Source organism: Lotus japonicus, chromosome 6, assembly GCF_012489685.1.
Source record: "Lotus japonicus ecotype B-129 chromosome 6, LjGifu_v1.2".
Classification (NCBI taxonomy): Eukaryota; Viridiplantae; Streptophyta; class Magnoliopsida; order Fabales; family Fabaceae; genus Lotus; species Lotus japonicus.
Genome location: NC_080046.1, coordinates 44448438 through 44463530, shown reverse-complemented (window position 1 = coordinate 44463530; position 15093 = coordinate 44448438). Strand labels below are relative to the sequence as shown.

Genomic DNA, 15093 nt, shown 5'->3' with positions numbered 1-15093 from the left:
CAGGCTCAGTCTGGTCCCCCTACTGTCAACCATAATGGTCATTGCTCAGCACTAAACACATGAAAGTATTTTTATGACTTTCCCTAAAATAGCTAAAAAGTGGATAATGTGATATGCATTGAAAAAGTACAAAAATGTCTATTCTAGTATCTATTTGATTTACTCAATTTACATGTTTCACCTAGGTGATACAAATGTTCATTCCTTTATTATTATGTAAAAGACACCTATGATTGGGATATTGGGTTGTACCAAGCTTTATATTAACACATCGTAAATTGGATGAGGCCTAGCTAGTGGTTCTTCTTGGATCCTCACTTTTGATCATTGAGTTATACAAAATAGGCCAAAAAGGGAAGGGAATGAATGGTTGTTGGAGATGTGATCCAATGCAAGAGAAAAGTCATCAATGATGTGGGAAAAGGGAAAACGATGGAAAATTAGTGTTGGGGATATTAGTTTGGAAAAAAAGGTGAAGGGGTTGGTTTTCTTCAGTTTTGAAAATTAATGGTAGTTTTTCCTGGCGGCTCTAGAGGGCGCCTCACTTGTTTTGAAATACATGCTAACATATGTGTTAGTGTTTCATATATCCTCCCGCAAATCATGCATTTGTAGGGTTGTGGTTTTGCTCATTCTGACATTTGTAGACACCATAAACTTTTATTTTATCTCAATTAATCCTTAAACTTTAACTATTATTTCAATAGACCCTTGAAGGGAAAAAGAATAAAATTTATTAACATTTGTAATTTTTTTTCAAATAAACAACTTTGAATCACACAATTTATTGTAACTAAGCATTATACTCTTACTAATTCTGAATAAAAGGATCTATAAATCGAAGGCATCCCAAGATGTTGGGTTTGAAATCCACTCATAGGTTGAGAACTTGAAGCACTTATTCCTTGACCTCAACCACCATGATCGCAGCTGAGCAAGCTCAAAAACCTTCTCTGAATTATGCTATATATTCCTCAAAATAGCTTGGTTTCTCGCCATCCATAGAGTCCAAACAATTGTTATAGTGCTAAAAACTAAGAACTATGGACCTAGGATTGGAGATGCTTTTAGGAAACTATAAAATATTTGAACGACTTTATTTGCTAAACTAAAAGTTATTGTTATAAAAAAGTTATAAAAGATAGAGTCGTCCATGATTGAACCAAGAAATATAAATATCATCCTGGGAAATGCAAATGAATACGGTTAAACGTCCACTTTATATAATTTTAAAAAAACGTCCACTTTATATAGGAAAGTTTGAAGCAATAAAATTATAAAAAAAAATAAAAAGAGAAAGCATGAAGCAATGAAATTAATTAATGACTAAACTTAGTCCATACTACTAACGTCAAAATAATATAACAAATTTTTTATGTTTTTTTTTATAAGTCAAACTGTATTTAATTTCAGCACAAAGGGTGTTAAACCCAAATACAAGAAAATGATGAGAAGTAGCCAAAAGACTACAACCCAAAAAGTACAGAGATTTTATATATGTAATCCAAACAACTTGTTCTACCAAACAAGAAATTCAAATCAGCGCCACCTTGGCTCAATCCAGCTGCTATTGAGGAGCTCTCTCATACAGTGAAAATCCACTACATGATTGCTTTCAAATGTGTGGTAGTTGTTTGTTTCTAATGAATAAAACACCATGTTTTGACCATAAAATCTAGGAAAATAGATTTTGTTTTCCATTCCCGGAACATTCGCCACAGCAGAAAATGATGTATTACCGACAAAAAGCATGTGATTCTCGAGACTTTTAACTTGGACCCATGTCATTGTAGCTTCATTCAACCTGAACACTTGGATCCACTTTCCAAAATGACCCTCAAATACTGAGAAGAGATCGTCATTGCATTCTGCTAGAAAGCTGTTGTCGTAGCCTGTGCATGGAGCAGAAGGCTTCTCAAGTTCATCAAAATCTATTTCTTCATCTCCTGCTAATTTCAAAACTCCCAGCTTTCCTTCTTCGTTGAGATAATAAAAAGACCCTTTATGAAAAACAGGGCTAATGTTGTAGAGAGAAAAGTTAGGATCTTCAAAAAAGAATCTATCCCATTCTTCTTTCTGACCAGGGTAAGTGACATGTTCCATCATCGGGGGTTCACAATATGGAATCCTTTGAAGTTCAACTACCACACATTCAGGAGTGGTTGGGGGATGTGAAAAGGCAATACACCGAGTGTTCAAGTCTTCTGTTAAAGGTCCATTTGCAAGTGGTTTCTTTTGCTCTTTTGCAAAAGGATTAAAGAAAAATGAAGAATGCTTATTTACCACCATTAGTAGCCAACCATCTTTTGAATAGCAGATTTCACAATATGGTTGGAGGTCCATGGTCACATTAATGCTGTATTTGTCCTTGAGACCGTTCTTTGGATGCACAAAAGATAAGACATTGTCATTCTCAAAGCAAACAAATAATGGAGACAACGAAAGATTATCAGACATTGATAGAGTAGAGGGCAATTTCCATGGAAATTCATCATTAATGATCATGTCCCCTATCTTTTTTGAATGGATTTCATCATTGCTTTCTTTTCCAGTGATTAGAGTCTTTCCTATATCTCCTTTGGTAGTAGAACCAATCATCCTACGTAACATACAATATAACTATATTATATCAAACATGATCAAATTAAATGTGTAATTTTAGTTATTTCTGAAATAGATGAAAATCAATAAAAAAAAATGCATTACCTTAGATCTGGCATAAACCAGCATGCATGAGACCGCTTCTTTGATAAATTTGAGAAAGGTTGAGAAATCATCAAGGTTTTGTCTTCAATGTTGTAACTGTAGACAAAATTGTGGTTCTTTAAAGATATATAGACACGACTACCATCAGCGTCAGGATTAATGGCTTGACAAGCAAATGAGCCATCATCAGATATAAAAAACACTCGGTCCTTAATGCTTTCAACCTTATGCCACACTTTTCCATGAAAATCCAATTTGTGAACAACGACAGCAATAACCTTGTCATGTGCATGCGAAGTTTCAATTCGAAAGAGCTCGTTGTTTGATTCTAACATCTTCGATGTGTAGCCAAGGCCAGCTTCTGAAAATTTTGGATAGAAAATATGTGAAGAGTTCAATTTAAGACCACGGGGTTCAAGATTCTTGATTTCTACTAGAAGATGAGACCTAAAATCTGACTGCATATAAGCAACCATTATAGTAAAATGGGTTAGAAAGACAGATCAACTCTTCCACATGTTTCTCAAATTCTTCGCCCTCCATGCCTAGAACACTCTTTAGTTGGTCGCGATAGTCAACTCTGGTCCAGTGCTCATCCCCAAGATACCAACATAATATTGTAGCTGAAGTAGTAGAGAATAAAAACACGGACAAAACTTGATCATGTGAGATTGTCAAAATTCCATCACGAATGCCATTATGTTTGAGGAGCGGGAGATTAATCCTTTTAAGATTAGATGGGTTCCAAAGGAAGAGTTTGGCATCGTTTTCTGTGTGGTAGTTTGACAAAAGAAACCAGCCATCTTGCACAAAGCATAGCTCTCCTTCCACCAGCTCTGGAATCATTCTTGTATAGGTTTTTGGGGCATCTGATATGGTGCAAAAGTTTTGAGTATCTTCTGCGCCTTCACCATTGAAAAATAGAAGCCATGGATAAGGATGTGAAGGAGGAAGGAGTTGTTGAACTGTTCTCATGTTTCCTTCCATGTGGCTGTTGTTGGTGGTGTCTCTGACACTGTTACATATGATAAAAATTGGAATTAATTGATTGAATGAAGATAAAAAATATTAGGGGAGGATGCTATAATTTATGAAATAAAAAAAATAGATCTAGTTAGAATTACCAAATATCAGAATCAGAACAATATTAATTTCAATATTCAAGCTTATCGTCCCTGGTTAAAACTGAAGCACTCTTACAAACTCAAAATTCAGTACAAATTTGGAATTAATTGATTGAATGAAGAGGAAAAAAAGGGAGGATGCCATAATTAATTTATGAAAAAAATTCCAGAAGATGAACAAATAGATCTAACTAGAACTCATACAAACCCAAAAATCCCCAATAAATAGCTAGAAAACTGAAGCAGCAATCAATGAACCAAAAATTCACTATAAATTCAGCGATGAAAGTACCAATAGATAGGCTAGCAGTGGCGGAGTGGTGCGATGGAGAGACGAGAGGAAGAGCTTAGACTTGCTGGATTCTGAGGAGACACAAAGAATGTGAATGACGAGAAGAACAACAGCATGCGTTAGCGTATCAATATATATATATATATCCTAGTGAAGAACAAAAGATTAGGTTTTATCTAAAGATTAAGTTTTATAAAAAAAGATTAAGTTTTATCAGGTTTAGGGTTTAATTCCTTTTTAGTTTCCGATGCATAAAAAATATTCTGTTTTACAAAAATAAATCCTTACAAGTTAGAGCTCGGAGAAGATGTGATTCTGATTGATGAAATCTTTAAATAAGATCAATTCAAAAGTTTGCTTGGAATAAACAAATATATATAATATAATAAGAGTTTAATGGATATGCACTGACAGTGTAAAATAGTTTTACACAGACATCCAATTAAATTCCGCCAAATCAGAAAATATCTTATTCTTTTAATTAAAATTAAAGTCAAATGTAATTATCTCTCCTATGTGGCATGTTTTGATTGGATGACTGTGTAAAACTATTTTACACTGTCAGTGCATATCCATTAAACTCATATAATAATTCATATATTAGTTCGCATAAGATATCCTCAACTATTTGTTTGGCAAAAAGTATTTGGATTTGACACAAATATAATTGAGCTTATTTAAGATGGATCAAGATTGATTGTTTGGCGCCTCTAGTGATGAAGATGAAGAGTTTGATTCCTTTGTTTAATTCTATTTCTTTTAGACATGTGTTTAGGGATGCTAATAAGGTGGCTAAGTTCTTAGGTTCTCCCGGTGATGAGATTTGGGTGGGGAATTTTCCTTTATGCTTTAATGCTTGTATTCGGTCTGCTTTTCTATTTCAATGAAATTTTCTACTTTGACGTCAAAAAAAAAAAAGATTGATTGATTAAGTTAAAAAAAAAATTGATTGATTTAAAAAAAAGCTACCAATTATAGAATATTTAACACTAGTAGTCTAGAAGTTTTTTTTTTTTAACTCAGTAGTCTAGAAGTTTTAACCCTACCTTTTTTATTATTGGAACAAATTTAAGTAGCACTAAAAAACAAATCAATTCAAAATTTAAAGAAGGTAAAAGATCAAATTTATGAATTATCTTTTTCTTCTTCTTCAGAAATTTGTTTTATGAATTATCTTTAATTTAAATATTTAGAATTGAAATCAAATATTTTTTATAAAAGCAACATATTGTTGAGATTTTATTTTAAATTTAATAGAAAAAAGAGATAAGATAATTATATGACATAAAAACTTGATCAAATAAAAGATAAAGTTTTGGGATTTTCCTCTTGAAACAAAAAAATAAAGTTTTGGGAAAGAAAAAAAGTCATCATATTTTGCTACTAATATTTTATAGATTTTGTACTAAAAATTTAAATCTTTTATATTTTAAATTTGAATTTGAATTACTGTAATTTTTTTGTTACAAATTACTGTAATTTTTATTAAAATATAATATTCATTAAATCATAATATTAATATTACTCATTGTGAAACTTTTTATACTTAATTTAGTTTTAGACCTTAAGTAAAATTTTAAATTATTTGACATTGTGAAACTTTTATGTAAGCTTGTTGAGAAATTTCATGTAGATAGTTTTCTCCATCTGAAAAAAAAAAAAAACAGTTTGTCATTTCAGCTAAGACATTATCATTCAGATGTTTTATGAGATCTCAATTTTAGAAAAATGTCGAATTTATGTGAGTTTTCAAAGTGTTAGTTGAAACTTGAAAAAAGCAATATTTCTACATGTTGATTGATTGATATTTCTATTGTAATATATCACTTTCTCATAAATTTATTAGTTGTATATGATTTGAGAAAAATTATTAAAAATGTCATTGTTTATAGAATAATACATAAATTTAGTAAGAGAAAAAGTTTGATGCACCGACGGTGTAAAGTTTTTTTACACCATCAACCAATCAGATTTTAAGGATGTGAGAAAATCTCTCTTTTCATTTAATTTCTTTAATTGACATGTCACATCCTTGAAATCTGATTGGTTGACGGTGTAAAAAAAACTTTACACCGTCGGTGCATTAAAATTAAACTCATTTAGTAATAGAAAAGAGTAAAAAGTTATATTTTTATTAATTTCAAATTTATGAGCCAGTCTTATATTCATTATAAATAGGAAGTAAAATCTGATTGTAGCTGCATTGGTATTGGGAAGGTACTGCCATATATGATTTGTTTCAAAAGAAAAAGGTATTGGGAAATTGGTACGTATTTTGAGACTTGAGAGAGAACTGGACTCTCAAATTTCTAGTATTTACTTAATAAATTTGATTTATCTTTTCGCTCTAATTGGTAGGATTGACCGATTGACTATGATTCTGCTATGTCCGTCATTGCTCACATTAACATCTTATGTCTTATTCCAAATATTAAGTCACCAAAGCATACTAAGGATTTTAGACCCATCTCCTTGTGTAATGTGATTTTCAAATTAATTACGAAGACGATGGTGAATAGAATGAAGGTGGTGCTTCCGTCAATTGTAGGTCCTTATCAAAGTGCATTTGTCCCAGGAAGATTGATCACTGATAATGCCCTGATTGCGTTTGATTATGTCCATCATATGAGAAAAAGGGTTATAGGTAAGGTTGGATATGTGGGTCTAAAATTTGATATGGCGAAGGCATATGACAGAATTGAATGAGTTTTTTTCGCACTGTTCTCACATCCATGGGGTTTCCTAGGCGGATGACAGGTCTGATTTTAAATTGTGTGTCTACTGCTAGCTTTTCAATTCTTTTGAACGGTCGTCCAGGGGCTGTCTTTAACTCTTCTAGAGGCCTACGTCAGGGAGATCCTTTATCCCCATATCTGTTTATTTTATGTGTTGAAGTTCTTTTAGGCCTCCTTCTTAAAGCTCAAGAAAATCAAGCACTTCATGGCATTCGGATTGCACCTCAGGCACCGGAAGTCTCCCATCTTTTCTTTGCTAATGATAGTGTCTTATTCTTTCGATCTACATTAGACGAGTTTGATGTTGTAAACCAGATTTTGGATGTTTATCAACAAATATTAGATCAGCTTGTGAACTTAGACAAATCTGAAATCTCTTATAGCCGAAATGTTCCAGAAGAAAGAAAGCATGCCATTCAGGGGATATTACAAGTTAAGGCAGTAGAGATTCAGTCTAAGTATCTAGGGTTACCAGCTTTTGTTGGAAGGTCCAAAACTCAGGTTTTTAACTTCATCCAAGAGAGAGTTTGGAAGAAATTAAAAGGGTGGAAGGAGAAGGCTCTTTCAAAGACAGGCCAGGAGGTGTTCATTAAATTCGTGACTCAAGCGATACCAACTTATGTGATGAGTTGTTTCTCCTTGCCGGTGGGCTTGTGTCATCACATAGAGAACATGATCACTAGATTCTGGTGGGGAAGCAAGCAGGGAGAACGGAAAATTCATTGGGTCAAATGGGATTCTCTTTGCCAACCTAAGAAGGAGGGGGAATGGGTTTTAGGAGTTTCAAGGCTTTTAATGATGCTCTTCTTGAAAAATAGGGATGGAGATTATCTAACAGTAAAGAGTCTTTGGTATATAATGTCTTGAAAGCAAGGTATTTTCCTCGATATAATTTTGTTGATGCATCTGCTGGTCCTTTATCTAGTTATACATGACGAAGTATTCAACAAGCTGCGTGGGTGGTAAAGAAGGGATCTTTTTGGCGGATTGGGAATGGATTAGATGTGTGCATATGGGATGATCATTGGCTTCCTGAACAACAAGGTTTTAACTTTTAAGGTGTGGTCACCCAAACCTATGGACTGTAATATTTCTCATGTATATGAACTCATTGACCATTCCACGGGCTGTTGGGATTCTGATATAGTGCAGCAAATTTTTCTTCCATTCGAGGCTTCACAGATAGAAAAAATTCCTCTAACCTTAACAGCGAATGAGGATGCACTAGTTTGGGCAGCAACTCCGAAAGGGTACTTCTCTGTTCAGTCTGCTTGCCGTTGCATTAGAGCATGGCGAACCCAAGAAACTTCGTCTTCATTAGCAACGGTTCAGGATGATGTGTGGGAGCGTTTATGGAGTCTGAAGGTGGTGCCACGATATTCTCATTTCTTATGGAAGGTGCAGAAAGGGATTTTCCCGACGCGACAAAGGCTTTGTAACAAGGGCGTTCGTTGTGCGCTATTCAGTCTTTGCTGTGATCACACGTTGTGGAGTCTGTCGAACATGCATTACAGGATTGTCCTGGGTCAAGGAGGGTGGGGTTCGCTTCACCGCTGGGTTTCTCATGGCAAACTGGTTTCAACCAAAATCTTGGTGAATGGTGTCGCTCCTTGCTGCTAAATGCGCCAGCAGAGGTATGTGAAATTCTTGCCACCATCTGCTACCATATTTGGAGGGCACGGAACCTTCTGTGTTTTGAGGCTAAGGGGAGTTCTCAACAGGGGATAGTGACGCAAGCGATGAATACTTTGACAGCATATAAAGAAACGCAGTAGCGGGTGATGCCTAGCAGAGTGGTTCCGATTGATAAATCTGCACAATTATGGACAGCTCCATGCCTCTATCTTCTCAGTTTTTGAAAGTGAACGTTGATGCATCGGGTGCTGGTTCGACTTGGGGATTGGCGGTGGTTGTGTGGAATCATTTTGGCAATGTTGTGGCTGCTGCAACGAAGACACTAAAGGCTGGTTTTGGTGCTGAATACACAGAATCTTGTGCTGTAAAATTTGGGATGGAATTTGCCTTGCAGCATGGTTTTCTTTTTGTTGCTATGGAATCTGATTGCAAGTGTGTAGTGGAGGCAATTTCATGTAAACATGCACATGGGTCTTACCAGGGTTTTATTTTGCAGGATATAGCTAATTTAATTTGTTGTTTTCATTCTATTTCTGTTAATCATGCAGGTAGGAATGCAAACATGGTAGCTCGTGCTTTGTCTAGGTTCTCTTTGGATAATGATGATAGGATATGGATGGGTGTTACTCCATTTTGTACTCAGCACTATGTGCTTAAAGACATTATGTCTCTTTCCATTTAATGAATGCTCTATTTACCTAAAAAAAACATCTTATTAACACTTCAAAAGATAACAAAAGTCAAAAGCGCACAATCTTCCAATGTCGAAAACCTATGATGGTAATTTTACTCCATCCTATGTCTAGTAAAATTATTTAGCTAAATAGGCTTTTAATAAATCTAACATTATTTGTTAATAAATTTGACCTGAGTGTCTCATGTAGGCTAGAGCATAACTCCTATCAACTGTTCGACTTAATCTAACTATGTAAAAACATGTTTTAAATTTCCAATTAATCTAAAAGCAAGAAATGACTGCATTCCTACAACATGTATTCTAAATATTTTTATAACAAATAAGAATCAATTATTGTAGCATCCCATTCCATTAATGTACAAATTAAAGAATAAAAGAGAGAAGAAAGTCTGCGGGTGCAAGGAATAGAAAATTAGATATCATCATAGTTCGAAGTGGTTGGGGAAGCTCGTTGGTTTCAAGTTGGGAACGTCATAAGTGGTTGAGGTGGGTGTGCTACAGTTTGCAGATGACACTTTACTCATGGGGGATGCTTCTTTACAGAATTTCATTACGATAAAGTGCATCTTGCGGTGCCTTGACATGGCCTCAAGTCTCAAAGTTAACTTCCTCAAGAGTTGTTGTGTGGGCCTTTGTGTTCCTGATGAGGAGATTCGGATGTTTGCCTCAATACTAAATTGCAAGGTCACAACACTACCTTTCTTGTACCTTGGCATACCAATTGGGGGCAAACCTAGACGTACAGCTCTTTGGAAGCCTATACTAGAGAAGATGAGGAGGAAGCTATCCGCTTGGAAACAGAAGATGCTTTCAGTGGAAGGAAGAGTATGTCTCATAAATAATGTCCTTACAGCGATTCCTCTATTCTTTGTCTCCTTCTTCCGTATTCCAAAGGGGGTGTTGAAAGAAGTAAAGAGGATTATGAGGACCTTCTTGTGGGGCGGGTCAGAATTGGATCCTAAGATCGCTTGGGTAAAGTAGGGAACAAGTGTACAGACCTCGAGAAGCTGATGGATTGGGAATCAAGGATTGGTGGTTTTTTAACTAAGCCTTACTGGGAAAGTGGAGATGGAAATTCATGGCGGAAGGTAATGACTTGTGTAGCAAGGTCATTTGGGCTAGATATGGCAATATAGTAGAAAAGGGGTAGCTCAATGCTACGTGTCGGGATTCTACTTGGTGGTGTGATTTGTACAAGCTTTGCTATGAAGCGGAGAATCCTGGGTGTTGGTTTGATGTAGGACTATGTCAGAAAGTGGGTTATGGCAACACGATTTGATTTTGGAAAGATACTTGGTGTGAGAGTACCCCCTTGAAGGACAACTTCCGGAAAGTCTTCCACCTTTCCATCCAGAAAAATAGCATTATTGCGGAGATGAGTGAATGGTTGAATGGGGGGTGGTCTTGGTCTCTTAGGTGGCGCAGAAATCTGTTGGTCTCTTAGGTGGCGCAGAAATCTGAGCTCGCGGGAAGGGACATTGTTGGATGATATGTACAGGCTAGCAAATGGCATACAATTGATAGCGGGTAGACGTGATAGCGGGTGGATGATCTTTAATTTAAATTTTTAGAATTGAAATCAAATATTTTTTATATAAGCAATATATTGTTGATATTTATTTTAAGTTTAGAATAGAAAAAAGAGATAAGATGAATTAATATTTGAGATAAAAACTTGATCAAATAAAAGATAAATGTTGGGAAAAAAAAAAGTCACCACACTTTGCTACTTAATATTTTATAGATTTTGTACTAAAAAATAAATTTTTTATATATTTAAATTTGAATTACTGTAATTTTTATTGAAACTGAATATTACTTATATTATAATATTAAATTTTTTTGTAAGCCAATATAATATATAAATATGGAGAGGTGTTAGGGGCACCTCAACCCACATAGTACAATATATACAAAAGCATTATTGAGAGAATGGTCTCTATGGAAAACAGAGATAAGGGAGAGGAATCAAGCCTGATCTTCGATGGTGAGGGGGTGTCTCGAAAGTGTAAATCATGTTAATTATGAATCTGAATGTGAGGGGGTTAAGCAGCAACCTTAAACAGAAAGTTGTGAGGGAGTTGATTGTTGGCAAGAAAGTTGATATGATTTGTTTGCAGGAAACGAAAATGCAGGATATGGATGAAAGGAGGTGCAATGCTCTATGGGGTGATCCAAATTTTGATTGGAAATTTAGTCCTACTGAGAATAGGGGAGGTGGGCTGTTGTGTCTTTGGAGGAAGGATTTTTTGCAAAACCTAGTCTGTGTGGTGGACCGTAATTTTATTTCCATTCGTGGAAGTTACAAGATTCAGATGTTTTCTGTAATTTTGTGAATGTGTACGCATCCGGGGGCAGGGCAGATAAGCAAAAAATTTGGACAAATTAATTGATCTGAAATCTAACAGTGGGTCAGATTGCTGGTGTGTTATGGGGGATTTCAATGCAGTTAGAAACCCAGATGAAAGAAAAGGGGTTGGGGCAATGTCGTCTAATCAGAGGGCTGGATCAATAGATTTTAATGCATTCATTGATGGGATGGAGCTATTGGATCTGCCTATGGTGGGTAGAAGGTTTACTTGGTTTCGATCAAATGGAATTCAAATGAGCAGACTGGACAGATTTCTTGTATCTCCTGAATTGTTGGACTTGTGGCCTGACTTTGTCCAAGAGGTTCTTAAGAGGGAGGTGTCCGACCACTGCCCATTGCTATTAAGGAGGCCAACATTAAAATGGGGACCTAAGCCTTTTAGGGTCCTGGTGTGTTGATTCACTGATCACAGGTTTAAAAAATTTGTGGAAAAGTCTTGGAATGAGATCCAAGTGGAGGGTTGGGGGGCATTTGTATTAAAAGAGAAAATAAAAATTTTAAAGGCCAAGTTGAAAGTATGGAACAGTGAAGTTTTTGGTGATCTGAATAGAAGGAGATTGGAGGCAATTGACAAATTGAATGAACTGGATATTAAAGCTGAATCTACTAATTTGGATGGGTGCTAACTACCATACCACAAGAAAGATTGTGGGTATGATACATGAGCTGATGTGGACCAGTAGGATTTAAGTGGGTTAGTTTAATTTATCATTTTTCGTTTTATTGTATTTTAATATTAAAAAGTTGGAAAATATTTTTTCTTAACCCATGGTTAACCAACCCTAGTTAGATTTCAGTAACTTATTGTATTCCCAATACTTTAAACAGGGTTTGATATTTTCTCCTTCATCTTCCTCTTACTAAACTTCACCTTGCTTCCAAACCATCTTCAAATCAAACCTCATCCTCTCCCTGAAACCTCCTTGCCACCCAGCCACCATCAATCCCACGACAACCACCAGCCAAAACCCCACGAACCCACTACCCACCACCCACGACAACCACTGTCCCCTCCTTCCTCCACCTCCAATACCACTATCTTCTTCCCTCTCACCACCACCACCACCACTAGATCTTCCATAGCCGAACCAACACCAAACAAATTCCTTCTTCCTCGTACCAGATCTTCATCTTCTCCATCTCTGGGTACTAAGTAACCCATCTTCAATCGCTGCATTAACCTCGCGGTCGTCGGCGATGGCTGCGCTCCAGCGGCGGTCGCACCGCGTTGACTACGGCGGCGACGAGCTCAAGATCCTCTACCTCTCGCAGATATCGCCCCTCCTACGCCACCAACCACGACTGGTTCAATGAAGCTCATGAACTCTGATTCAATGAAGCTTAGATCTGGTTATTGAAGCTTAGGGTTTGAGATTCTGGAGACTGGATTATTTTAGTTAATTTAAATCTGGGTTTTTTTTGTTGTTAGATGATGAAGATGGATGAGGGAGATGAAGATGGGTTTTGTTTCTGTTGTGTATGATTATAGTTTTTTTCTATTCTCTAAGGCCCTTTGATATCTTGATAAGCCCCTAATTCTCATTGTACTAAAACTTGAAACTTCAATTTCCATAACTAATTTCTTCACATTGTAAATCTGTTGTAATATTGTTAAAAAACCGCACAATAAAGCTTCCACTCTCAATCATGAACTTAACAATTATAAAGCTGATTTTGGGATAATGAACATGAAGCTTTTGGGATGCTGGGGAGTATTGGGGAAGGTTAACCTTAATCTGGTACAACAATGGTGAAGATGATGAATCTGGTAAAAGAGTGGAATAGAATAAAGGAAGAAGAATGGAGAATAACTCAGAAACTAACTCATCAATTGATTGTGCAAATAAGCTGCCTTGGTAAAATGAATGGACAAATCCATTGCTAATTCTCAAGAAACGATAGAAGGAATTGGTAGAGGCTGCCGTAAATCCCTATTTTTCTCCATGTTATGGACTACTTTCTCACCTTTCAATAACTCAACCTAATGTAGGGACATAATGGTCATTTAAATCTGAATAGTGACTATTTTTAATTTTTATTATGAAATTGTAAACTAAATAATATGATGGTTGAAAAAAAAATGCAAACAGTATATCTATGTTAAAAATAATATGATATTTTGAAAATAAATACAACATTAAGATTTCATTAGCAAAAATAAATATAATATTTTGAAAATAAATGCAACATTAAGATTTCATTAGAAAAAATAATATAATGTTTTGAACATAAATACCAACATTAAGATTTCATTAAAAAGATAATATAATGTTTTGAAAATAAATACAACATTAAAGATTTCATTAGCAAAAATGAATATAATATTTTTAAAATAAGAGTTTAATTTTAATGCACCGACGGTGTAAAGTTTTTATACACCGTCAATCAATCAGATTTCAAGGATGTGACATGTCAATTAAAGAAATTAAATGAAAAGAGAGATTTTCTCACATCCTTGAAATCTGATTGATTGCCGATGTAAAAAAATTTTACACTGTTGATGCATCAAACTTTTTCTCTTAAAAAAATTAAAATAAATACAACATTAAGATTTCATTAGCAAAAATGAATATAATATACATTAAGATTTCATTAGCAAAAATAAATATAACTTTTTGAAAATAAATACAACATTGAGATTTCATTAGAAAAAATAAATATAATATTTTGAAAATAAATACAACATTAATATTTCATTAGAAAAAATGAATATAATATTTTGAAAATAAATACAACATTAAGATTTCATTAGCAAAAATAAATATAATATTTTGAAAGGTAGTTAGGGTTGATGACACACTCAGAGCAACTAATCACTAAGGGAAGGGTGGGAGAGGTACATATGGTTGATGACACACTCAGAGCAACTAATCACTAAGGGTAGGGTGGGAGAGGTACATAGGGTTGATAACACACTCGAAACAACTAATCACTAAGGTAAGGGTCGGAGAGGTAGTTAAGGTTGATGACACACTCAGAGCAACTAAGCACTAAGGTTTAAGGGAGGCGTCCGACAGGTAGTTAGGGTTGATGACACACTCGGAGCAACTAATCACTAAGGGAGGGTCAGAGAGGTAGTTAGGGTTGGTGTCGTAAACTAAGCGCGACTAAGCACTAAGGGAAGGGTCGAAGAGGTAGTTAGGGTTGATGCCTTAAATTAAGCGCGACTAAGCACTAAGGGAAGTGTCAGAGAGGTAGATAGCGTTAATGCCTTAAACTAAGCGCGACTAAGCACTAAGGGAAGGGACTGAAAGGTAGTTAGGGTTGATGCCTTAAACTAAGGTCGAAGCACTAAGGGAAGAGACGGATAGATAGTTAGAGTTGATGCCTCAAACTAAATTGTTTTAACTTAACTATTTAACATATTAATTATTAATTTGCACACTTTACATAACTTTACCAGTATCTTAATGGTTCATGTGGTTGCAAATTTATCACTTATCCATGGTTTGATTCTTGTTGAGTGAATTTTTTTCCATTTTATTCCTTTCTTTTACTATGAATTAATTTTTATGAACTATTTAATTAATTTA

General features: G+C 35.2%; 1 protein-coding gene across 1 annotated transcript; it reads left to right on the top strand.

Moving 5' to 3' along the window:
• The first annotated feature begins 9711 nt into the window (after window positions 1–9711).
• On the top strand, window positions 9712–10170 carry LOC130725381 (uncharacterized). The gene has a single exon (XM_057576618.1). It carries the CDS (start codon window positions 9712–9714, stop codon window positions 10168–10170), a length of 459 nt encoding a protein of 152 aa, XP_057432601.1.
• The last annotated feature ends 4923 nt before the right edge of the window (window positions 10171–15093 follow it).